General features: G+C 31.6%; 1 protein-coding gene and 1 long non-coding RNA gene across 3 annotated transcripts; both read right to left on the reverse strand.

The window, feature by feature from the left end:
- Nucleotides 1–2252: 2252 nt before the first annotated feature.
- Nucleotides 2253–11933, reverse strand: LOC106069914 (arf-GAP with dual PH domain-containing protein 1-like). The gene is made up of 9 exons (XM_013229691.2): nucleotides 11775–11933; nucleotides 9558–9691; nucleotides 9338–9429; nucleotides 8322–8526; nucleotides 8050–8196; nucleotides 6677–6760; nucleotides 6321–6452; nucleotides 5690–5933; nucleotides 2253–5047 (listed from the first exon to the last, which is right to left on the reverse strand). The coding sequence occupies exons 1-9, from the start codon at nucleotides 11854–11856 to the stop codon at nucleotides 4989–4991; spliced, it is 1179 nt and encodes a 392-aa protein (XP_013085145.2). The 5' UTR covers nucleotides 11857–11933; the 3' UTR covers nucleotides 2253–4988.
- An 11714-nt stretch (nucleotides 11934–23647) lies between these two features.
- Nucleotides 23648–27338, reverse strand: LOC129924587 (uncharacterized). Of its 2 annotated transcripts, XR_008776571.1 has the most exons (5): nucleotides 27294–27338; nucleotides 26704–26830; nucleotides 25384–25490; nucleotides 24964–25032; nucleotides 23648–24601 (listed from the first exon to the last, which is right to left on the reverse strand). It is a non-coding gene; the product is annotated as an uncharacterized LOC129924587 (long non-coding RNA). The 2 variants fall into 2 exon arrangements; XR_008776570.1 differs by lacking the exon at nucleotides 27294–27338 and having other exon boundaries at nucleotides 26704–27286.
- Nucleotides 27339–27905: the final 567 nt, after the last annotated feature.

The raw sequence follows: 27905 nt of genomic DNA on the forward strand, positions 1-27905 counted from the left end.
TCTCCCACACCCACTCTCGGATCAAGTTGAAATTTTGCAAAATGATTTCTTGTACCTGACAAAACAAAAATCATTTTAAAGACTTACGAATTAGTCAATTAACTATTGGTTATTACATACTATTCACGTATCTTGGCAGCACACTCTCCAGAAACGGAAAAATCGATAGTGAAATTGACTTGCGCATCGCCAAGGCCAGTGCATCCTATGGCAGACTCTCTAAAAAACGTCTGGAACAGACGTGGTATCACCACAAATACAAAGCTAGGGGTCTATAGAGCCGTCATCCTTCCTACACTGCTCTATGCTTCAAAAACGTGGACAGTGTACAGAAAACACGCAAAGAAACTGAACCACTTCCACATGACATGTCTGAGAAAAATACTGAATGTCAAATGGCAAGACAAAATACCTTCGAAGAGCGTGTCTGCAAAGCGTTCACACAATCCTGATGCAGTCCCAGCTGCGATGGGCAGGACACGTCTGCAGAATGGAAGACCACCGCATCCCTAAACGACTCTTGTATGGCCAACTAAGCGAAGGAAAGCGCTCGCAAGGTGGTCAAAGAAAGCGCTTCAGGGACACCCTCAAAGCTTCTCTGAAGGCGTTCAGCATAGACCCAGGCACCTGGGAGACAGAGGCACATGACAGAGCATCATGGCGTCGCGCTGTGAAAACTGGCGCACAGGTTGCTGAGGAAAAGAGAACAACGCTGGCAGAAGAAAAACGCCCGAGAAGAAAAGCAAGGCAAACGATACTATCACCAGCTGGATAAACCTGCCCAGTGTGCGGCAGAACATTCCGGGCTCACATAGGTCTCACCAGCCACATGAGGAGGCATAAAACCCCAGTGCAAACCCCTCAGCCCCCTGGATGACAAAGTGGTCATCATTAAACCACGATGGACGAACTATATTACATACTATTGGTTATTATTACTTATTTCATTTGGTATCTAACAAAGGAAAGAAATTGTATTTGAAATGTAGTGGCACAAGTTGAATTGGTCCTCTTTATACTTGGTGTAGAGAATTTTGTTGTGTCTTTAAGTTTTAAAACAATAGATAACTATAAAACATTCTATTTTCTTAACGACTAAGATTAACTCTTACATTTGACAGATTTGTATGAGGGTCTTTCTAAGATACCACTTTGAAACAGACCCACTAAAGATTAATATGAGTCCATCTAAGTGTAGTGATTTTATTTTCCAAGGTATTGTATTTGAAACTTAACTATGCATATTTATCAGATAGAATTTTTCCCATTATGCAAAAAATCTTTACATTTAAACCTCTAGCAAACAGAAAAAAAAAAAATTCAAGCATAAAAGTTTATTTCCAAGAAGTTTTGACATGCCATTTATAATTTTCATTCACTTTTGGAATATTGTTTTGAGTTCCAAGTTTAATTACTTCTGTCTCATCTCCATTCATCTTGAGTTTATTCTCCAGATGCTCACCCTTGCAATGGTTCCCCTAATTTTGGTTGCCAGATGAACTGAGGAATCATACAACCATGAGTCATTGGCAAAGAAGTGTTACAACACACACGTTGATTGTATGACACTACTGAGTGGTTACATAGTGAAGAGTAATAAGCTTAGCACAGATCCTTGGTGATATTCTGTACTAGACTTTAACTACAACACTTTGGGCACATTCAGACACTTTAGGATGATTCCTGAAAAACCATAAGTGACCATCATAATCTTATGGCCAAAAGCTGCGACAAGTCCAACATGGAAACAATTGATATGTGGCGTAAGTCGGATTTAATACCTTAAAGGTCCATATTGTTGTACTTGTCTGCCTTGCATTAACAGCATTGAAAAAGTGAATACCTATTGAAGAGGGAGTTTGTCAAAATATTTGTCATCTTGCTGCTGTCTACAGTTTGTACAATTATACAGAAGAAAGGGAGGAAAAAACTCAATAAATGTAATTGTGAAAAAGCTGGACATTTTTACACTTTAGGCCAAGATCTGCAGAATGGAAGACATGATGCCAATAAGGAGGACATGTTCTCCTTTTGCTGGAAGCCTGGTAAACACTATTTGCATTCAGACAATAACAAGAGACACTCAATCTATTCACTATCACTTTTGTGCAGCTCAATTGATAGAGCTTCTAAGTAATGAATTGTAAGAGTATGCAATTCAATAGTTTTTGGGATTAAAAAAAAGTCAATTTTTACTTTAGATCCACTTCATTTAATTTACATAAGTAAAATAAAATATAAAAGAAAAGTAGTTAGAACTAATAATCTTTAATGAATGAAAATAAGAAAAAGTCACATATGAGGTGAATACAATCATTCATAACATTGTAATAACTATTTACATTAACATTTACAATAGTCATTCATCATAAACATTATATATCTCACAAAGCAAATGCAGTTGTAGAAACAACAAAAACTGATTCACAGGGTCACCTAACATCTCTTACGTAAAAGGCACACATTGTTAGCAGACAATAATGAAAAATAAATGGATTGCTTAATTTAAAAGGTTTTATAAATATGAAAATCTCTGCTATAAATGATAATAGTTATAAATCATAAATATTTTTATATTACAATTTAGTTAGGACATTATAGTCTTAAAATCAGTAGTAACTTTATTATACCTGTAACTTAATTTAGTAATTGCAATAAAAATAATTAAATCAAAATCTTCATTTTTAAATAAGTCTATTATACTCATATAATCATGAGATAAATCAAAATGTAAAATGTAATTTAAAAAAAACCCTTAGATACGGTATGAATAAAAGTTGAAAAATATATATATTTTTTTTTTTGTATTGGCTGCTGTTAATTGCTACATTTATTATTCTGTAGGTGAATTCTAATAGAAATATGTGTGGAATTTCTTTTTGCTGAATTTCATCTTTCATCTAGTTGTGTCTCACCTTTTCAGAACCCAAAACAGTAAAAAAAAATTAAATTTAAAGTCACATTAAGAATTTTTATCTATTAGCTGCCAAAAAGATTTCTATTTAAAAAAACAAACAAACTCGTTCTTTTTATATAAAGCATTAAGCTTAATATATCACTCTATTAGCTGAACTTTATTGACTTAAACTGGGTATTAGTTTTGAAAATTTTAAATGTATGCCCATAACAATTTTTTTTTGAGGCAACAATTAATTAGTGAGGACAAGGTGTTTAGGGTATTCTAATTTCATTTCAAGCAAAATTGTGTATTAAAAAATAATTTATACATTTCAAGTTAATTTGTTTTCCAATTTTACAAATGTTCTCATTTATCTATTAATTTCCTTTCTTAAAGATATAAGCTAAGTTGTTTTTTGTTTAAAAGTAAAACAACAACATTAAACTAATCACAACCTCCAACCTGTCAAATGTATGATATAGATCAATCTAAATTTGACAGACTATAATCTAAAAATCTGGACTTCATTTAAATGCACAAGCTAATAGCAAAAAATCTTTAGGTGCCAAAGCAGAATATAAATAAATGTGGTTTAAAAAAAAACAAACACAGATTAATTTGTCAAAAATGACAAATGATTGCAACAATAGATCATATCTCGTCTATAAAATCAGCGTGACAAGAATGGACAAGACTTTCTTTAAAAACCAAAAAACTACCAGCATAGCACATGCTTTTTACCCATACAAACATTTTTGAAAGATTCATTCTATCCAACTTGTTGTCTATAAGCTTCAATTCAATTCTATTTGGATGACTAGTGACAATTTTATGTGAAAAAAAATGTAGTAGAATATGTACAATAATGTCAAATAAATACAATTGAAAAATCAGTAAACTTTGAGACATGAAGCACAACTCTCAAATAAAATAATAATTATAAATCAATTATACAATTTAAACTGCAACTATTATACTAAATTTCTTTCTTTCGATGGGGGCAAACATATTTTCATCCAATGTTAGATTAGTGGCATGGTGGTATATTCTATTCAGCACATATGTAGCATTGCTTTTGTAATGTAAAAAGAAAAAATAATAAAATGACAAACATTATTACTACATCTATATTAAATAAAAAGCCAATGATTTAAATGAATATTCAATATTTATATCATCCTAATTTCAAATTGAAATAATTTGCTCTACAGAATGTTCAATCACCAGATCTAACCATGATCATGTTTCAATATAATGTGAAATTTTATGATACATAAAATATGACTATGACAAAACTGGCCTTCAAATAAGAATTTTGTGCAATTAAATTGAAGTTTACTGGAAAATCAAAAGATAAGTGTGTTTCTTTAAAGTTCATGCAGACAAAAGACAAAAAAAAATATTTAAAATATTATTTAATAACTCTTAGTGCCATAAAATGATAAAGTTATGTTGTAATGGTCCCCAATCACTGGTCCTGATTAAAATAAAATATACAATTAATCTATGACAAACATACAGAAACCTTTTTCCATTCAAAATAAATACCCTATCAAAACTTCATTACAAAACTTTATCAATAACATTGTTTAAACAACTAATTCACAGAATGAAAACTAATCTCAACAGATGATATTGTATTGTTAATAATACTTCTTTAAATGAATATAAGATGATATTTGAAATTAATGAAATAGGATTATATACAATGTTTTGAAGTAGAAATAAAGGTTAAACTCATTCACTGTTTACATTTTGAGGATACAACACAAAAGTGATAATATTTTCTTCGTGTGTACTTTAAGTGAGTAAAAATTAACATGTGATAAAAATAAGATGCAAAATAGCACCATAGTTTTATTTCATATATTACAGCCACAGTAATGTATAATCTTGGGTGAGGACATTAACGATATTTGTCAAATATCAGTCAGTGGTAAATGAATGTAAGATTGACATATGGAACAAGCAGATCTCTTACATTCAACATGCTTTCAGTTAGAAGTGAAGCTCTCAGCTCCCTAATGCTCGCATCTTCATCTTGTGTTCAACAGATCACTAGAATGAGGAACTAGCAGGCTTGAGTGTTTTATCTTTTTATAAGACGGAAGGAATTAGATGACTTCTTGGGCACCAGCAAGCCAGCCACTGTAAGAAGACAGTAAAATGTGTCTTTTATGAAATGTGAATTAATCTATGTAAATCCTATACTCTTAAACAAGCAATTTTTTTATATATGTATGTATATATATTGATATATAAATTTTATTTCAAAAGCAGCTCTAACAACTTTCTTTAAATTTTCAATGTGTATATATATCAGTGAGAAAATTCTCAGCTTATTGGGTACATCGTGAAAATTCCAGGCTGACCGTTATATTTGTTTCAAAATGGTTTATTAAGCAAAATTAATTTTGGCTGTAAATCAAGTATGAATGAAATTTTACTGAATGACATCACAAAAATGTTTTCAAAATGAGATTGGGAAAATATCATCTTTCAATTTTCCTAAAAAATCATTCAACTGAGTGATGCTCAGTCACCTGGTACTATTAAATTTAAAGATGTAATAATTATAACAAAGCCTTGATCCCTATGCTTGAAAGATCATAGGTAATTAATATCAGTGAATCAATGTTTAAAAAAAAAATGTTTTTTAAAAGTGGGTATATTTGCAGTGTTAATTCATTAATATCAATTGTAATGCAGTTGGTATGGGAGTCTTGACTACTACTTTATATGTTCTATTCTATATAATTATTCCAATAAATACTGAAAAAAAAAAATTACATTTACTGTCCTGTGTTGTTAAAGGCATCTCCACAACTTTCTGAAGCTCCAGTAACCACTTGTGCATCTCCTCCTGGGTTTCCGCCCTCAAGACAAATTTCCTATCAGGTGTGTGTAATGTAAAACAATAGCTACTGTTCACATTCTGACTGTTGGAGCCTCTGTCTCCTTCTTCCCCGCCTGTAGTTATGCTGTAGCCACCATCCTTGTGACCAATAAAAACTTCACCTTTTGCGAAAGCATTCTATAAATAATGAAAATACAGCTTAAATATAACAAGCACACTCTTTATTTTTTTAAGATGCAGCTTTGGTATGAGAGTGGTATTATAGATGGATTTCATTTTGATGATAGAGTATGGATCTTTATAGTCCATTAACCATACATTAGATTTAGACAGAGGTTCTCATGTTAAAAACTTTTCTCACTGTAACAAAATTAACGTTGAAGAAAAATATACTATACAGGAGGAAAAAAAATAAAAGGAATAGAGATTCTTTTATAGAAATGGAAATGACTATCTATTTAAATGGATATTAAAAAATGTAGATGCTTTTAATTTAACATAAAAGAAATATATTTTTTAGACTTCATTACTACTATAATGAAAATAGTCTATACTATATCTTACCAGTGGCTCTTCAAAATACATCAACTTTCTACGGTCTAAAGTAAACCAACGTCTTCTGAATGGTTCATTTTTAGGTCCCATCTTACTAAGCCAACCTTCTGCTAGAAAATCTTTGGTCAAGTCTTCAGCAAGCTGGAATGAAACAAAAGCATTAGTAAGGAATAATGCCACTGTCATAAATGAGCAGTTGGTTGAATAGGGAATGAATCTTGAAGAAGTAACAAGAGAACAAAAATTGTGAGAGACATTCAATTCAATAATAAGTTATATAGTATTTACAATTACTTTTTTTTTAAAAAAAAAGTTAAAATTATAGCTTATTTTACAAAATAAAATATATTTTATGGTAGAAATACCTGTGTCAGATCTCTGTCAGGGAAGGCTATTCTTCTTCTCTCCCATTTGGCAGCTCTAATGCACATAAACCAATCAACTATATCCTAAAAACATGCATTAAAATGATTAGGCTTTATTTGGGGATATAAATATGACAAATAAACTGCAGAATGCAAGAAGATAATGATAAAATTTAATTTATAGATTATGCTTACTATAAGAAAGAAAGGTAATAGTTTATATCACCCGATACCTAGACTGGCTGACATATTGTTGATAAGCATATTGGTCTCCCTTGTCTATATTAAACTTTTAATAACTTTTATTTATAAGAGTTGTTTTTTTTATGTTATCAACTAATGTTTTTTTTTTACATCTATTTGTTGAAATGTAAGTCTACAGATGCATATGTTTAAAATAATTAGATATCCAGATCGAAACGCTGATGGTAGGACCCTATATTGTTTGGCTCCCATCTATAGGTAGTTATGCATGATAAATACACTCTGCTTGTCATAATGTCCCCCCCCTCCCCTATTTTGTACACAGAAGTAGCATCCCTAATTGCCCCTCTTTAATCTCTTTGAAGAGATTTGACTAAGTATTTGATTTTAATCGCCAAATCCCTATTTGGAGCCATCACAAGGTTACTAACAGTGATGCCATTGTAACATTTCCTAAGTCTGTTATAGAAAGAGTTCCATTACAAGAAACAGTCCAATCATTACTTTTTCTAATTTGTTGTGGATTTAACTTCTTTTTATATTGTGCATTGTTTTACATTTAATAGTTTCACAATATCTTTTGTTATCTATTGGGGTTTGCGTGTGTCAGGCATATTCCTAATTAACTTAGTGCAATAAGCAGTCATTTGAAGATATACGTTTATTATTCTAAAAAAAATAAAGATTAAATTACATCATGGCTAAAAAATGTCAACATTGTGTTTATTCCCTACAAGAATTTAAAAATCATGTAATTTTGTTACACAATTTTTTTTACATTTTTACTTATTGCTTTAATTACAAAAGCTTGCTTGCATGTTAAATGAATTTTACTATTAGATCTAAAGCTGTTAGATACAAAGACAAAACACAAGCAGAAAAAAGTTCTTAGTAATTGAAGTTCAAACAAGGTAGATAGACTAGTGTTGAGCTATAAATATTTCACATTTCCAATAACAATTTATATTAATGATATTAAATTAAAAATATATTTTTTTAAATACGATAATGATGTTAAATAAAAAAAAAATGATTTTAAAAACGCCATGTAAATCAAATTACATATTTGTAATTTGCATTTTCCAATATGAATTATTTAAATTATATAGAAACCTGATTCCATCTATCGAGTCATGTAAACTAATACTGAAAGAAATTGAGCACCTTACTTTTGAATTTTCTGAATAAACAAACAAGTTTCTGGTAGAGCCATTTTTGAAATATGTAATTTGCAGCCCGTAGGGATTGCCTATCTTTTCTGGGACAAACACTGCATTTAAGAAATCCAAGTCAGCTTCAGCTTTGGGCTGTTTTTGCTAAAAAAGTTTGATAAAACATAAGCATAGATTAAATACAATTAGGTTTCCCTAAAACAATTTATCCAGAACATTGAACTAATAAGATTTCCTTATAAACAGATAAAGTAAAAAAAAAAAGTCACCTTGCCATTGTCTTCATTAACATAGTAGTACAGCTTATTTTCAGATCTAGAGAGGACAAATTTCCGCTGTGCAAATTGCTTTCGATCTCTACCAAGCTTCCAAAGAATACCCGTTTTTTCTGCCACATTATAAGACATCTGTTTATCTGGGTCTGTAAACTCTAGCCTCTGGTATTTTGCTAGAATCCACTCTTTTTTTAAAACACTAAGATATAAAACATACTATTTAGCCTATTCAAAAATTGGAGCAAAGAAAACATCATTGGAAACCTTCAACTTTTGAGTGTGTGTGTATCAAATGATTATTTATGGTCAAAAGTTTAAATCAAATTTCACAATTATACAGTTGACTCTGGCGGTTATGGGACCAGTGGTGGGGGTGTGTGTAGGATTACAGAAAACATTGGATTATCAAAGGTTAGCTTCACTTTAAGAATTTAACAGTACATGTCAAGAACATTCTAATTAATGATGTAATAACTTTCAATTAGACTTTTAAGTCTAAAATATAAAAGACAGATGAGAAAGATTCCCAAAACTGAGGATATTAGCTAGGGCTTTTCTTATGTCATCTTCCATCTATTTTCACAATATGTTTTACTGAGCAAGTGACAACATGCATGTGTAGCAGATGCATACATCATTGCATGTCGGAGAACTGAGTGCTGGAGGCTGATAGTTTTAAATTTAATGTATAAGTATATATTTCTAAGTAGATAGCTATATTTGCTTAGTCAACAAAAGCCTTTTTTGTTTCTTATAAATATTTGTAAAGAAACTTTGAAACGGATATTGAACAATCAGGTAACTAAGTGTAACACAATTTTAGAAAATCAACTTCAGATATAGATTTCTTTTGTCCTAAACTGTTGCTTGAAAAAAAAAAAGAAAGACTTGCCTTTATTGTATTATATTGCAACTGATCATATCCTAAAGTTAAACAGGTAATTTTACTAAATAGAATTTTAGAACTAAATTACAAGTAAAAAAATAAGAAAGAGAAATAAATCACTTACTCAACAGTCTGACTAGTTGGCCTCTTGTAATAGGAAGGGACATGCATTTCATATTTTTCTTTAGCTTTATTATTACCTATCATTTCCATCACCTGTAAATACACAAGAGATGAAAATTAACACATATAAAAATTTACACTGTCAAGATAATGAAGCCAAATAAGTAGAATGAATTAACATTCAATAAAAAGAAAAGAATAATCAAAGTTGATATTCTTACCTGCACCTGGTCTCTGTCCCAGTTATCTAACCTAATAGATTTGATGCGACTCTGTGATGAGCCTAAACTCCTGTGTATACCAGCACATACATTACAAACAAATACACCTATAGTACAAGATGCCCAGTCAGGATCTAAAATAGATATAAATATAATAGGAATATATACAATGAAAGTTAATAGCAAGTAGAATTTCAATGGACCTCATTCACCAATCGTAAACAAACAACATTTAGCCATGTAATTCTCTTTCTTCTATACAAATTATGTAATACACATAGGCTGTCATGTGACAGTTTTTTTTGTTGTTTTATCAATATTATCATGTGGCTAAATGTTGTTTGTTTACGATTGGTGAATGAGGTCCATTATTATTTTCAGTATCACAGTTAAATAGTGTCACAACATTATTCAAGAAATGAATTTTTCAAAATCCATTTTAATGTTTAAATTTCTTCATTAAATTTGGAGTCCTGGCTAGAAAAGAAAACAAAGATTTCATTGTATCAATAATTAGACAATTAAAACTGTTGTACAGATCCTATAAATCATAGAATAACTGGATGTAGTAATATATCTGTAACATAAGTCAAATAAAAACAATATAGCCCATGAATATGATATATTAATGAGAAAGAAACAGTGCTTGTAGGTTAGAATGCCTTGTTTTCTATATTTTAAATATGTCTAGTAAAGAAATCATTTTAATCAAGCAGCTAGTAAAGTTGAAAACTCTTCTGTACTTACTTCTAATGTCTTCCAACTACTTCAAAGAGAAAGTGTTAATTTAGAGTAGAAAGTGGTGGCAGGACTGGATGTCTAAATACTTTAAAGAGACTAAAAGTGCTCACTACTTCTGAGTGAGTTACATGTCTACATTAAAATATCAGGTTGAAAAACTTAGTTTATAAATGTCTATATGAGCTGAAGCTAGTAAGAAGGAATCTTCCCAAAAACCTTAACGATTTTAAGAAAAAAGGCAAATAATTTGCCACTACAAATAAGTTGGCTATTCAGTTCCTAAAATGACACTCAAGGTCCAGCTTGTTGCTTATTGTCAACCACTGCCTTTCCTTTGACCAAAACATTGAGTAAGGGGTTTGAATATATATATATACTAGATAAAAAAGTCTCAAGTTTTTATTTTGCATTTCAATGGCACTAAAAAAAAAAAAAAATTCCCCATGTTAATACTGAGGTTTTAAGCATTATATTTTCTTACATAAAAAAAAGGTTCAATTTTGCCTTTGAAATGATCACATCCACAGTTATTAATGTCACAGTACCTCTGACTGTAATGTTATATTTTATAAAGAAAGTGATAAAATATAGATCTACTAGATCTAGTCCTACAATAACAATAATAATATGGATATAATGCACACACTAAATTATAGACCTATAGCCATTAATAGGCTAATACATAAATTTATAATTAATATAAAACTATTAAAAATATGTAGATTACAATCTAATCTATTTATCTATAATATAGATCTACTATCTAAATCTAGTATAATTGTATAGTTATAGTAAAGAATTAAAGATCTATATAGAGCAGGATCTAGGCAATATTGCTCTATTAAACTCTATTTAGAGTCTATTATTAGCCTCTATAAAATGACTAAGACTAAGTATAATCTATAGAGTCTATAGTATAGACTATAGATCTAGATCTAAACTAAATGTAGTATCGAGATCATGATATTATATGTCATGTGGAGTGTCTAGATCTATACGCCATCATTAGACGATTAGACTGACTAAACATTGAGACTGACATGATGATGAATGATTAATGATGATGAGAAGAATTTTTATTTTTATTAGAAATAATTAGATCTAGATCTAGATCTTTTAGTTAGATCTACTATCTAGATCTAGTATTTATTTTATAGATATTGTCAATTAAATATTCATTATAGCCCATTATATTGTAAATGAAAATGTAATTGAATTATTGAATTAATTGAATAATAATGATTAAATAATATTAATCTATAAATTATTATTAATATTAATATTCAATTTCAGATAATTTCACTTTTTTTTACTTTTATTAATTAATATTAAATTATTAAATCAAATTTATGGACACCGACACTGCCGACAGTGAGAGATGACGACTAGACCCTCTATACTGTCAAGTCAAGAATTATTCTAGAACTAGATCTGATATTATGATGAAAATATTTGTTTAAAAAATAAAAGGCTCACTTTTAGATCCACAATCTGCACAGTGGTCATTGCCATCTTGTTGTGTTAGCTCGATAAGCCTGGCTCTCTGCCGCTCCGCCATCTTTAGTGAATCACTTCCCTGTCAACACCTCCTACTATTTTGGGTTATTTAAATAAGGAAATTCCATGGTGACGTCATAAGACCATACACGCGTTAGCAGTCTACTTAACAATCTATTATTAGGCTGGACTTGAATGTGTAGTAAGAAACAAAAATAGTAAGGTACCTCGGACACTATTGCGCTTTAAATATGAATGTGTAGGCCTATAATTAATAACAACACGTAGACCATAGATATAGAATCTAGATCTATATTATACTATAAAGTATATATGCTACTACTAAAAACTACAGTAGCATGTCTAGAATAAAGTATATACGCTACTACTACAGACTATAGTGTATAGTAGAAATAGCCTGGTTGAAAATAAAATTAATAGAAATATTTTTATATTCTTAAGATTGGTCACTCGGTGCAGAATTAATGAGCTCTAGATTTAGATCTAATACGTATGACATTTTTTTTTTAAACAAAATCTCAACCACTAGACCTATAGGTGTGTGATCAAGCTGTTGACGAAAATACTAAAGTAACAAGATTACAAAGAGAGCTTGTGTTACACAAACTCAGAGGCGGCCCCCGTCGAAGTCGGATCCCTGTCGGATCTGCATATTCGCAAATAATATTCAAGAGGTGATTTAATTTTGATGTAAAATGTTTTACATGTTTCGGATGTTCCTTCAGAGTTGAAGATAATTACTTCCTAGTCCAAACCTCCCGCAGGACGACGGGGGATGGGAGCGGGCAGGGTTTGAACCCTGGACCATCCATAAATCTGAACGACAGTCCAGCGCGCAAACCGCACGACCAGGCAGCCATCCGATGGTCAAAAGTAATAATGTTTAAAAGATTGATTTGCCGTAAATTTAAATTTAAATTAAATAAAAAATAGTAGATTAGTTTTAGTATATTAAAACATTACAATATATTGATCAAAACGTTTGGAAATGAAAATCTACACTTTTTTTTTTACACTTTAAGTTTAGAAATTGAAATTCTACATCTTAATCTAGTCTATTTTAGTCTAAACTAGATCTAGAAATTCTAGATATAGACTCTAAAATAATTTTAATTAGAATATAAATCCAGATCTAGATATACTGTAATAAAAATCTAGATCTAGTTTAAAAAATCTAGATTAGATCTAAATCAAGATATCATTCCTTTTTTAAACGCGAGTCACATAACGAGGCTTCATAAACATTACTATACCGAGTTCTTTTTTCATTTCATTTGAAGAATTAATTCCATATAACGTCAGAGGAAAAAAAAACACTACGTCACACGGCCTAGCTAGACTAAAAATCGCCTTCATCGATACTAGCCATTTATCGAGTGTTCATTGACTTTGGTGCACCGAGTGCGTTCTTTAAGCATTTCATTTAAAGAATTCATTCCATATGACGTCAAAGGAAAAAAAAACACTACGTCACACGGCCTAGCTAGAATAAAAATCGCCTTCATCATTACGAGCCATTTATCGAGTGTTCATAGACATTGGTGCAGCGAGTGCGTTCTTTTAGCATTTCTTTTAAAGAATTCATTCCATATGACGTCAAAGGAAAAAAAAACACTACGTCACACGGCTTAGTTAGACTAAAATATGTTTTCATTAATACAAGCAATTTTTCGAGGGTTAATAGACATTGGTGCACCGAGTGCGTTCTTTTAACATTACATTTAAAGAGTCCATTCATATGACGTCAAAGAAAAAAAAATTCCATTACCTCACAATAGGCTAGTACCGGTACCATAAAAAAAAATGTCGTTATTTACACGAGATATTTAACGAGGGTTCATAGACGTTGGTGCACTGAGTTCTAATAGAATTTATTTTAAAAGGATCAAAGCCGCATTGTTTTTGCGTTTTGTCTGTCAGTCGGTCTGTCCATCATCTTGATATAAAATAAAAACAACAACTAAAAGTTATTAAAAATTGATTAACCTTTATTCTACGTTTCAAAACATCGCAATAATTTTTAGGTATGAACACAATTGAAAAGTTTATATGATAGATTGTTCCGGATGTTTGTATAAATAGTAAAAGAAAAAGAGAATTTCAGATAAATGAAATACCGTTAATTAAATTTTTTGGATGGTCTCGTATAAAAATTAGATGTACTACAGCCATGTGGAGAGATTTTCATACCTTACTTTGGTGTTTGGATTCTGTTTTCCTTAAAAATCGGAACATAATATTAACGATAATTAGATTTTTTAATGTTTTAGGTAGAAAGTTAAATGTACTGTAAGAGAGTAGTGAGTTAAAATATTTTTCATAAAAATCCGTAAAAACATTATTTCGTAAATGAGAAGATTATTTGTTTATTAATTAGAAGAGGGAGTTCAAACAATTATTTGCCGTTAGTAGATTTTTAAATAAATTCGGAAATTTCTGGCGACGATTTGTAAGAAACAAAATCCGGAACTTTCTTTATCGATTACAAAACTTCTATGTTATGTTTTAGCAAAAAAATTAAATGTCTAAAAAGTAATTTTCAGTAATCAATTCTAGTAAATTACTTTTTTTTAAAGCCCTGAACAACCTATTATCGATATTTTTTAAAATTTGTTTAAAGATGAAAATACGGAACAATTTGATATTGATAACCAAATTATAGTCAAATAATATAAGTGTAATATTAGTAAATTATGCGATTTCAAACAATCATTAGGCATAATTCATGTTTTATAAAACAATATCCGGAACATTTTTACACAATGAAATATAAGTCAGTATAGAGATTTTGATTTAGCATTTATATGCTATTTACATAAAAAACGGAACAACATATTATTAATAATGTGTTTTTGTAACGTTTAAGCATGGAAATTGAATGTAATACAAATTAGAAGAGCAAACAAACATTTGTTGGGGGTTGATTAGTTTTGCACAAAAAAATCCGGAACAATCAATTTTTAGATACTTAAAACTATTGAGATGTTACGGGGGGAACATTAAAGTGTAAATCAGATTTTCAATAGCTTTTAGAGTTCTAGTTTTTTTAATCTAATCGTGACGGACAGACCGACCAACAGACAAAACGCACAAAAATAATCTTCTTTTATTCGGATGGGGGCACTAAACAAAAAATAAAAAAAAAACTGATTTTTTAAAAAAGTTTAAGGAATTGGTTTAGCACCTGGTCATGTAGCGACGTTACTCTACTGCACGAAAATCGCTGCATAAAAAATCCATTAAAAAAAATGTGCGTGATATTTACATACAAAATGCATTATTAGCCTTTATAAACAAACAGAAATGTTTTCTTTTAATTTTAGCAGCTAGTTGACCAGAAAAAACATCTTTAACTATTATTTATATTTGTTGTAAACATTTCCTGTACATGTTAAAAATATATTTGACTTAGTGATACTGAAAATACACAAAGATTGTCCATCTTTGTTAGCATATTGTAACATTGCCTCCCTTACATTTACGTAATTGTTTTAGAATTGGTGTATTTTTATGAAAAAATCGCTTTTAGAAAACCAAAAGTAGCCGTTGCACCTAAACTTTTCAAGCCGCATTTAATGATGAAATAATATTTTTCATATCTCTTCTAGTTTTCGAGATCTGAGTGTGACAGACGGACAGACGGACATTTTGCACAAACCTAATAGCGGCTTTTTCCCCTTACGGGGGCCGCTAAAAATGTGTGGTTGCCTTTTAGCACCCTACTCTTGTTAGCGGTTATAGCCACAAAACTGTTGCTTGGGATGGCTGCTTGGTCGAGCGGTTTGCGTTTGGATTTATCGATGGTCCCGGGCCCCGGGTTCAAACCCTGCCCGCTCCCATCCCCCGTCTTGCGGGAGTTTTGGAATAGGAAGTAAACTATAATATCTTCAACTTTGAAATATGTAAAACATTTTACAAAACAGCACAACACATCTCCAGATTTCATCATGGACCCCGTACAGAAAAAGAGATAAGCCACCATAAGCTAACGTTCTTGTGCCGTTTTTAGCAGCCCCTGAAAGGGGAAAAGACGCCATTAGTTTTGTGTGCAATGTCTGTCCGTCTGTCCGTCCGTCCCGTTTAGATCTCGCAAACTAGAAAAGATAGTGAAAATCCGACATCACAATATTTTAGACCATTCAAAGTTCTGATGCAACGGCTACTTTTTTTCTTTTCTGAAGAAAAATCTAATTTTTAAAATAATTTATGCAAGCAGTTTTTTCATTAAAATACACCACTTTTACAACTATTAACTATTAAACACTCAAACACTTGAGGTTCTTTATCAGGGGAAGCGACCGTTTTCCATATTTCTAACACATTTATGCAGACAGTTGTAGATTTTTTGTCAAATATTTTTGTTTTTATATTTATATTGTTAAGTTATGTAAGTTCTGTTATATTAAGTACTATATTTACACACAAACAAATATTTACTATTTTTTTATAGAGAAAAAAATCAATTTAGTATGCATTATATAATATACATAAATTAAAACAAATAGTAATCTTGTAAATTGCATTTTTGCGTATGTTCAAAGAGAAACACGAAATCGTTACTCCCTTGAGGATTCAAATAAGAGATTGAGCTTTTTCAAAACAATTAGATCAATTATAAGACATCAGTTAGGCCAGGAGAGTCGCGGTGGCTGAGCGGCAAAGGGCTTGGCTTCCGAACCGGGGGTCCCGGGTTCGAATCCTGGTGGAGACTGGAATTTTGAACTTCGGAATCTTCTGAGTCCACCCAGCTCTAATGAGTACCTGACATTAGTTGGGGAAAAGTAAAGGCGGTTAGTCGTTGTGCTGGATACATGACACGACCCTCGTTAACCGTAGGCTACAAAAACAGAGGAACTTTACATCATCTGCCCTATAGACCACAAGGTCTGAAAGGGGAACTAGTTAGGCCACGTTCACATCTAGCTTTACATTCACTTTCACCTATCCTTTGATCTGCTGGACCGTTGGGGCACTACACAAGATCTGTCAACCTTCTTTTTCCATTCTTACCTGTAATTTGTCTTTGATATAATTTCATTCGGATGTACTTTCTGAAAATATTGAAGCCTGCCTGGGTAGACCACTTCTGGGGCCGATTTTGAGTTTGTTTTTCCACACAAACTGTCATTGTAACCTTGTTTTTCTTTTGAATTATTTTATTATTTAATTTTTCCTTGTGTACAAATATTGTTTTTTGTTTATTTAATAACTTACTTATTGAATTCAATAAACACAAATAGGCCTATATCTTTTCGTCCCCTTCAAGATCTGTTTTTAAGAGCTAAGTCTGAAATAAAGTTGACAAAGAATCACATTATAGGCCTGTATTACCAGAATCTGACTATAAAAAACCTCTCTCAAAACATACACACACATTTAGGCTACATATGTTTAGGCCTATAGTTTAGCTTCTGTCGGGGCCCACTAAAAAAATGTCCGCATGCAATTGTCATAGATGCTCAAATATATTTTCGATTATTTTTTAAATCAAATTCTCATAATTTCGGTAATTTAAAACATTTTTTTTATTTTATAATAGGAAATAGATCGTGTAATATCTCATTTCATTTAGGCCAGGGGTCGGCAACCTGCGGCTCGCGAGCCACATGCGGCTCTTTGGATATTAAGCTGCGTCTCTTTAGTTCCATTCTCAAATATTCAGCTACAGTCCCTGGTTGACAAACTATCTGCTGCTTGCCAGAATTTCGGCTTAAACATCAGTCAAAGCAAGACTAAGATACTTGTCCAAAACACAAACACTGCGCCTCAAGTAAGCATTAATGGCCAACCACTAGAAATTGTTGATCACTTTTGTTACCTTGGCTCCATCATATCCAACAACACTCTACTGGATAAAGACATAAACAACAGGATAGCCAAGGCAACGGCCACCATGTCACGGTTGCAGAAAAGAGTCTGGGACAACATATTGCTGACTAGCAGTACTAAAGCCCTAGTCTACCGTGTTGAGCACCTTGCTGTACGGAAGTGAAACATGGTCAACCTACTCATGGCAGGAAAAAAAGCTGAATGTCTTCCACCTCCGATGCCTAAGGCGGATCTTTAAAATAAGGTGGCAAGATAAGATAACCTATAAGGAAGTGCTACAAAGAGCAGGGTGCCAGGACATTCGCTCTGTTATCAGCAGCAGACGCCTTGTCTGGCTAGGCCACGTTCGTAGAATGCCAGTAGGTCGACTTCCACAGGACATCCTGTATGGCGATCTAATAAAAGGCAGGAGAGCCGCTGGTCGCCCACTTTTACGTTGTACGGATGTATGCAAACGCGACATGAAGCTCTTCAAAATCGACACTGGCAACTGGAAAGAGGTGGCACTGGACAGATCCACATGGAGAGAGAGAGCATAAAGGAAGGGTCACAGATTGCAGATGTCATACACAACAGAAGCAGAAAGAAGGGTGAAAATGCAACGGCGTCTGGTGATTATATATGCCCAACCTGCGATCGCAGCTGTGTATCAAGGATTGGCCTCTTTAGTCACACAAGAAGTTGCAAAGGGAAAAGATCGTCTCTCGAGACGTAAAATGACACAGACAGGCACAGATTCTATCTCTCAGCCACTTGTACTCGCTTTTCATCGCACCCATCCAGATGTCTTGAAATTTAACATATTTGCAGGTGGAAGATATTCAACTTTCTTCTGTCTTAACATTTGATAGGCCTATAGATGAGTCTTGCGACACAAAAGACATGGCACAAGTTGGCTTTCTGTCAGATATATGTCTTCCCAAGGATTGCTACCGCTCTCGTGACAAACTAGAGGAGACGATTTAGCGAATGCCGTGCACAAATACCTTGAAGACAATAAGATCCATTTTAATAAACTTGTTTCAATAGGAACTGATGGAGCCAGAAGTATGACAGGAAAAAATATAGAAGAATCTGCGATTCTCCACGAATTTCTTACGTTTCATTGCATACTACACCAAGAAGGGCTCGTCAAAAGCACTCTACCTTTGTAAGTTTAAAGAATTCTTAAACGAAAAGGAGACTGAGTATTCTGATCTCCTTATATTCCCATTAAAGTGCAATGGCTTTCTACGGGTATGATGTTGAAACTTCAAGACTTGTGCTTGAATTAAATAAATACATTTTTATATTTTAGCGGTGTTAATTTCCCTGAGTTAGAGAACGACAAATGGTTACAAAAGTGTGACTTTATGATGGCTATTTCAGCAAAAGTAAATAAGGTGAATCGAAAACTACAAGATAACGGAAATACAGCCGATGTTTTGGTAGAAGATAAGAGCGGTAGATGAGCAGTAAAGCGCTTGGAATCCTAATCGGTGTCCCAAATAAGAATCCTAGTGAAGACTGGGATTTAAAAAAAATATTTTTTTGCGCTTCTAAATCCACCCAGCTCTAATGGGTACTTGACGTAAGTTGGGGAAAGTAAGGCGGTTGGTCGTTGTGCAGGCAACATGACACCTTTGTTAAACGTGGACCACAGAAAGAGATGACCTTTACATTAGCTGCCCTCAGAGCGCAAGGTCTGAAAGGGGAACTTTACTTATTCAGAGCGGTAAATGACTTCATTTTCACTTTCTAAAGCCATATTGCGATAAAACCAGAGCAACTGTTGACAGGAGTTACTTTAGCACGGTTATTTTTAAAAAAATACAGATGAATTTTCTGAGAGATTTGATCATTTCGAAACCATTCTAGCATTCATAGCAAATACCCTCAACACAAGTAGTAATGAAATCCACTTTGAGCTATTTGGTAATGATACTAGACTTCAAAAAGTTAAACTTTGTGGAGTGGAGAATTTACAGAGTGGAAAAGCAAGTTGGAAAATTTAGAGGTCCAGAAATGTTTCTACGTAACGCACCAAAAGTGGACAGGTTTTAAAGAAATGCTGCGAGATGAGGAACTTATATTCGACGCATGGAATTGTTTTCCAGATTGCTACAGTGAATTGAAACGGGTGACTATTGGAGTGCTAATTATATTCGGATCGACATATTCATGCGAGCAAGCGTTCTCTTACATGAATATAATTAAAAGTAAAGCAAGAAGCCAACAAAAAACTAAAAATTTAGTGTATTGTTTGAAAATAATATTCAAGAGGTGATTTAATTTTGATGGTCAAAAGTAATAATGTTTCAAAGATTCATTTGCCGTAAATTTAAATTAAATAAAAAATAGTAGATTAGTTTTAGTATATTAAAACATTACAGTATTGATCAAAACGTTTGGAAATGAAAAACTACCCTTTTTTTTTACACTTTAAGTTTAGATATTGAAATTCTACATCTTAATCTAGTCTATTTTAGTCTAAACTATATATAGATCTAGAAATTCTAGATCTAGAATAATTTTAATTAGAATATAAATCCAGATCTAGATATACTGTAATAAAAATCTAGATCTAGTTTAAAAATTCTAGATTAGATCTAAATCAAGATATCATTCCTTTTTTAAACGCGAGTCACATAACGAGGCTTAATAAACATTAGCCTACTAAACCGAGTTCTTTTTTCATTTCATTTGAAGAATTAATTCCATATAACGTCAGAGGGGAAAAAAAAACACTACGTCACACGGCCTAGCTAGACCATGGAACTATACTAATGGAACACCAGCTTCGAGTTTTTTACAAAGACAAAGAGAGTCGAAGTGCCGTCGCGCATCTTTTTTCGCGCACCATACCAATTTGAAAAATCGATGAGGATGCCAAAGAAGAAATTTACTCCGAGAGCCACTTGGATTGACCTTCATTGAGAGTAAAACTTCCCCACACTATATTTTATTAGATCTGTAAAAACTTTATCCATTTTCTGACTATCTGATAAAATAGATACAATTTCCCTGAATAAGAGATCGTCACAAAAGTTATTTTTTTCGATCACCCTATAAAATGCCACTTATTTTCCAAAAAATAGAATCTAAATTCCGAAAATACAATCTTTCAGTGTTTCTGTGTTTGGTTTATTTACACTAAATCTGGATGAAGACCTGTCTACCGTTCCGCTAAATGCGTATTTGTTACGATATACTAAATTGCACGAAATAAAAATAGGAGGCCTAATACAGTTTTGACACTCCAAGCTACGCATTTCTAATCGTTTTTTTTATTATTATCGAAAGGACTAGGCTATAGGCATACACGTCTCGTGGGAAACAAAGAAAAAGTTAATCTTGATAATATTGTAGCCTAAATAAAATGACCAAAAAAAAAAAAAAAAAAACAACTATAGCCTAATCTAAAATGAAATAGATCTAGAGCTAGATTTTCTTGGACGAATGATATAAAATAAGTATAAATAATAAGTCATATGAATCTGATAGATCTAAAACAAATACTGATAGAGTCATTCATTAATTAATTATTAGAATTACTTGACTACCAACTGGGTATTTTTTATTGCCAAAATACAATGTATTTTATGTGCATTTATTAAAAACAACAACCAAAAATTAAGCGTTTGACGCAACTAGATCTAATATTAGTAATATATATATAGATTCTAGTTCTAGATCTAGATCCAGAAAGCTACTTCTCTAATTCAGTTTTCTAGTTTAATGCTAGTTAGATCTAGATGTCTAGACCAGTAGATCTAAATTCTAAATCTAGCCAGGGTTTTTGTCATGGAATAGATTTATAAAACTTCAGCCACCTACTGATCACGATATGACAGATAGGCCTACTCTCTCTACTACTAGACTCTACATCTAGATCTAGATCTAGTACTAGTAGATCACTACATTTGACTAGATGATTACTAGATCACAGTAAAATTCAATGTGTACTTCCGACTTTAGCTCAACAAACAAGTCTACTCCAAAGTATAGATCTACTAGTAAAGTCACAAAGTGTAAAGGATCATTATATATTCACATAAAAAAAATTATAGGCCTAAAGGCCTAAATGAATCGAATAATCAGTCACTAATTTGACTAATCAGTAATCTCAATTGTTGTTTTTTTTAAATGGCAAGTGTTATTGATGACTTCTGACTTGTAAACCAGTTGCAGAGATTCTAGTTTTTATTTTGATGGCATGTTACGATATATCAATGATATTTAGATAAACGCAAGTACCTAGTGGAACAGACAGAAGGACCATTTAATATAAGGCAAAGAAGTAAGATGTTTATAATCCATCAAACTATGATCAAACTCACAGAGGACTTGTGTCATTTGTGACGGCATTTCATGCATTTACAGAAGCTACAAACTATTCTACAAAAATGATAGGCTTGTCTTTGATTCCGAAGACTTATGAGGAATGCTATGTTTCCAGTGGCTACTCAGCCCCAGCTGTGACCTACATATGAGCACAGGCATAACCATTGTCCGCCTGTGGTAGAATCAGTTGTTTTTTTTCTTTTTGCCGTCTACCCTCGGCAATTAATTTTTATTGGTGTATACCACACCTTTGTAAGTGACCTCCAGCTGTCTCATTCTGAAGCTGTATGCAACCAGGTGCTCTCTTATTCTATGTCAGTTAAAGCAAGTTGGCGCCTTAGCTTGTCTTTAAAGCATTTCTGTGGTACCTCTTTATGTGCATATGACATGTTAGGCAAATAGGTTTTGCCTATCGGAAGGCCATTTCGGAATATATAGGTGTTTAAAATGAAACTCCAAACATCTGGACTTCCATTAACCAAGAAAATAAGCTTAGGATTCAAAGAGACGACACTGGCATTTCAGCTAAGACAATCAGTAAAATTAATAGCAACTTTAATTGCAGTCCACCAAACAAGATAAAAAGAAACAAGTGTGGCTTCAATAGCATTGATGATATTTAGTTTACTTTTATCTCATTTACTAGTATTACTATTTCATTGACTAAGGTTTTTTATTGTCAAATATGCATAAGTACATGTACGAGTTCCTGCAATTTGATGAAAAATAATAATTAAATTGTGTGTAGTCTATATACAAATGTTTAAAAGAGATCACAGCTTCTAAAACTTAATTTACTTAATTTCAAAACTATGATTTTGTGTTCTGACTCTACTCTAAATAAATTATATTTTATTTTAAGAATGCAAAGTTGGAAATTCTGTTCTGATGAAAAAAAATTATTAAAATAAAGTAGATGTTTATGGTTTCTTTGTATTTATTTTTAAATTATTTATTCATTAAAAATTAATTGTTCATTAACATTTACTTGAAGTAAAGATCAAAAACACAAATTCAATACATGATTAGCTCTCAATTCATGCAGATCACAGCCCATCACTTAAATGTATTTACTGTCAATTCTACACACTATTCATTTCAAAATGTTGCTTTAAATTGTTATATGACACAATCAAAGTACTGGTACCTCACATTGATGTAGGCCTAAAGCACCTGAAATAATGACAAATTTTCATTCAATAACTTGTACTGTCATTTATTATCAGACGTGTTAAAACTAATGACCTGTATCGTCATCATTGGCCTCCTTCAGTCGTAGAAAGACTAAGGTTTCATCTCAGAGCACACTTGCTCATGTGGCTGTGGAGCCCTATTTTGGAGACACTCCCGTCCACAGATAGCACAGGTTAAGGTGGCTTTTGCTTCGGTGGTAGAGGAGCTGGCCGTTTTTCGGACTGTACGTTTTTCTTCCTGAGCTGAGACCTATGTACTTTCACTGTCCATAGCTTTCTTGGTCACTGTCTCTCCATCTGTTGCGGTCTAAAGCTATGTCTTCCCAATTGTCAGTATTGATGTTCACTGATTTGAGGTCACGTTTTATTACATCTATGTAATGGAAGTGGGGGCGACCAGTTTTTCTTGTGTCAGTAGTGTGTTAAAACTAATGACCTGTATATATAATTTATTAAGCAGGAGCATCAACAAATCTTGAACAATAATTGTCTACAGAAAAACTTTATTCTTATCCAAACAATATACATTTACAATGTATTTAAGCAAGTTAATTTATATTTATACAAATCTATATGGCCTAAAGATTATAGCGTATTTTGATGTGTGAATACCAAGTTACATTATTACATGAAAATAGTGTACTCATTTTTAAAATATTCTGGGTAATAAAAATAAAAAACTAATGATACAATAAAATTGAAGCATTAGTCAAAAAAAGAAAAATTTCACTCAAGATCTATGTGAACTCTGCTTGAAAAAAATCATTTTGAAATTAATTTAAAAAAAAATTATGGTTCTTTAGTCAATGGAATGATAGCAGCAATTATTTAACGATTTCATGATTATCCATTCATTTCAATATACTTATAACTGAAAAATAATTCATAAGGTTTAGATAAAACCATTTGAAATAATGATTATAATTTTTTTCTTAATTTGCTTAATTCAAATCTAATATAAACAAGATTTCCTCTGTCAAGAAACTTATGAGGGAACAACATGCATGTTGCAAAGGGAATTAAGAATATTTAATTGATGTTGCTTTTTTTTTTGCCAACATTTTTACCTTTGCACCAGGTTTTAGTTTTAAGGAGAATGCACCATATTTTATATGTTAACTTTTGTTAGATTCTTATTTTAATTTTAAAAAAGTAAAATTTCCCTTACCACTCATCTACTGCACTCCCTCTTGTTTTAATGGGGCTCAGATTAATAGTTTTCAAGTACAATATCAAACAGATTTAAAGATATACTAAATCCAAACCTGTTGGCTGAATGACAGGATATACATAAATATGTATACAGATTACAGTATAATATATATATCTTAAATTAAAATTGGTCCAAGACTTTTATTTTGCAACATGATGGGATTTTCCTTTCTGGTGGTGCTATGCAGGAGTCCAAGAATCTCATCTTTTCTCATAACAGAAAGTTATCTAGTTATAAAAATAAATAAAAGGATTTTAAAAAAAATATAAAAATATGTGTGACATATGTGTTGACCATGCTAAACGTATATATGTTATTAATTATAGTTATATAATTTTGCCATTCTAAAAATAGTCTGTACTTAAAAGGAGCTACTGCGTTAATGTGTAGACATGGCCCTGACCTTAATAGTTATGAATTATTACTATAGGTGAAGGCAGATGTTCAGTTAATTTGATGCACATTGAACTAATCTAAAAGCAACTATAACATATATTATGATTTACATTTTCATGGAAAACTAGTTTTTCAAAAATACAAGTACTTCAGCTTATGAGAAAAGTACATGGGAAAAATTGCAGTACCTTACCTTTAAGAGGTGCAACCAATCATTGACTTTTCAGGAATGCATGCCTTTTTCTTGCATTTCCAAACATAACTGTAATTATACAATTAGGCATATTGGTTAATTTCTTTTGAAAACATTACAATAAAAAAATAATAATATTAAATTGAAAACGTTGTATCAAACATACAAATTATCAGACAATTTTGCCTAATTTCATCTAACAGTTTATTGTAAAGGAATGGCCTGCACAACAGCCAAGGTATATTAGGCATTCATGAAAGATGAATGTGCTTAAGAGTGTTATAAATAAAAAATAAAAAAACTTAGAGAAAAATGTTAAATTCCATCCCAGATATTTGGATGTTGCTTGACCATGAAAATCACACAATTCATAAAACATCTATTAGATAACTAAAATAAAAATTGTATAGTAGTACTTACATTAAATATTGAATGGATGCCCAGAGAGTAGAAATAGTATAAGTATGATCTTTGAGCCATTCTGGTACATCATCAGAACTGGTTGCCATGGTTCTACTTGTTAATAACTGAAACATTACAAACATTTTTTTTTATTTATAATTTATCACAGACTAGAATAGAAATGTTGCCAGGAAAAATACCAATGGTTAGAATACACCTGATGCTACTTTTGTAGCCTTATTACTGGTTAAAATGCACCAAAACTTCATTAATTAAATCTGATAAGAAACATATATGTATCACACAAGTCCAAGTTTATCAGAGTGTCAGCAAATAATTAACTAGATATGTGAGTTTTATATTAAAGTACTGAATTTCAGGGGATAGATCCAACTTGACACCACATCATTTATTATTTCATGAACTCATGGGTCTGGGTATGGCATGGAATGGAAACTAATATATATGGGGTGTAGGCAAGGCATGGATTATAAATTGTCTTGTATAGATTAGATTGGGTAAAACTGCCAATCGAAGGTAACTTTTACTGATAGATCTGGATCAATTATACATTTATCATTTATGGGACCTAGGCCTGCATAAATTTTATCTTTTATTTATATATTTTATGTACATAAATAACTAGTCTAGAATCTATAATTATATCTTAATAATAATTTTTGTAGATAGATGTCATATAATATCTAACATATTAAGTATAGATCAGTAGATTTAGAATTTTAGCTAGTGGAATATTTTTATATCCTAATCTGAACTGGATCTATATATCTAGAATTTAGATCAGTAGATTTAGTATTTTAGGTGGTAAAAACTTTTATACTCTAAATCTAAACTGGATCTAGATCTAATTATTCTAGAAGCTTAGATCTAGAAGACTAGTTGTCAAGATTTGACTACACTATGGCTAATGCACTAGCTTAGTAGGCCTACTAGATAGATCAAGAGACAGAGTACTAATAGACTCGTCTTGCCTTGTTGGGCCTCTCAAATCAGCTATAGACTTTAGAGACAATTTAGGAAGGTGAATATCAATCCAATTCAAAGATCTACAATCTACATATTAGAGTCTAGCTAGAGATGCTAGATCTAGTCTAGAAGGCTTATCAATAAAAAATAAAATCAATCATTTCTAAAGTTTGTAAAATTATATGTAGATCTAATATATCTATTTATAATATAATAAAAATCTATGTCTACTTTTTAAATATTTAAAATGATATGGCTGGTGATATTAATTATTTTAATTGAGACATTGACATACTGTCACATACAAAGTAACAAAATAATTAGATCTTATACTAACTCATAGACTCATACCATATTGTATAAAACCTTCGAGTTTACGTTCCACTACCTTGACTTGACTATATTGACTAAATAAAGGGCACTATGATTATAGATGTAGATTATTATCTATGATGATGATGTTTATCAACTGGTAGATCTATAAGTAGTATCGTCACTTTAAGTATAAATGTGATGTGAAAGTGAAGTCTAGATTTAGAATAATTTAGATAGAATTGATAGATTATAGATCTACTATTAAAAAGTATTAACTATACTAAGTAACTAACTATAGTGTCTATACTATAGTATAGCCAGTATGACTCGTATGAGTATACTCATATACTGTAAAAGTGTAGGCCTATAATAGTAAGTATAGCTATAGACAGACTAGATCATAGATGATCGATAGATCTAGATCTAGAATCTTCAATCTAGATTCTGGACTAGAGACACTAGAGTCACTAGATTTGACTATGACTAGATCTATAAATATTCATATTAATATAAATTGACAATTATTGATCTCATGTATGGTCTAGATCTAGATAAAATAGAGTGGATCTCATGACTGTCTATATTAGATCTATTGATTTTTTTTAAAACGTTAAATAAATCTAGACCTTTGTCTTTAACTTTAGTCTAGGCCTAGGTGTTGTAGATCTATATTGTTCTAGATATTATACAAGAGATCTAGATCAATATAAGTCCGGTTTTGTAAAAATTCGCATTCGAAATTTTAAATACCCAGATTTAAGTATTTATATACCCATATTGGTAGGTCCGAGTTAATCATTTATTAGATCTATTAAAGTATGTCTATATAATTATAAAAGATTATTATTTTAAAAATATATTATTATATAAAAGATATAGTTATGAATATTTACTTTAAAAAATTAAAGAAAATGAATTTTTCACTTTTGCCAATTAACACTCTGGCTAGCAAAAAGTATGACTCCTCAATACTGTGAAAAGACGATAACTGCATGAGTTGGTTTGGAATTGTATTTTGTAAGACTAATTTTCAAAACATATCCTTCATGAGAGAGAACGAAAAAAGGTTGTCAAAAAAAAAAAGCTGGCTGGACTACGCAAATAATGGACCAGCCTCTCTCTCTTGATATCTTGTTAAGAACATTGGTGACCGGGAAAAGTGGATGGTTTGATTGCGCGGGACAGATGATAAAAATGACATGTACATAAAAAAAATCCAGATTTTGTGTAAAATACCC

The sequence above is a fragment of the Biomphalaria glabrata genome, chromosome 2 (assembly GCF_947242115.1).
Source record: "Biomphalaria glabrata chromosome 2, xgBioGlab47.1, whole genome shotgun sequence".
NCBI lineage: Eukaryota > Metazoa > Mollusca > Gastropoda > Planorbidae > Biomphalaria > Biomphalaria glabrata.

Excerpts from the sequence above, each read along its gene's own strand:
- LOC106069914 (XM_013229691.2), bottom strand. The coding sequence starts at position 11,856 with ATGGCGGAGCGGCAGAGAGCCAGGCTTATCGAGCTAACACAACAAGAT. Across the intron at positions 9,430-9,557 it reads GGGACAGAGACCAGGTGCAG|GTGATGGAAATGATAGGTAA; the intron begins GTAAGAATATCA and ends GTGTATTTACAG. Across the intron at positions 5,048-5,689 it reads AACAACACAGGACAGTAAAT|TGGCTGGCTTGCTGGTGCCC; the intron begins GTAATTTTTTTT and ends GTCTTCTTACAG.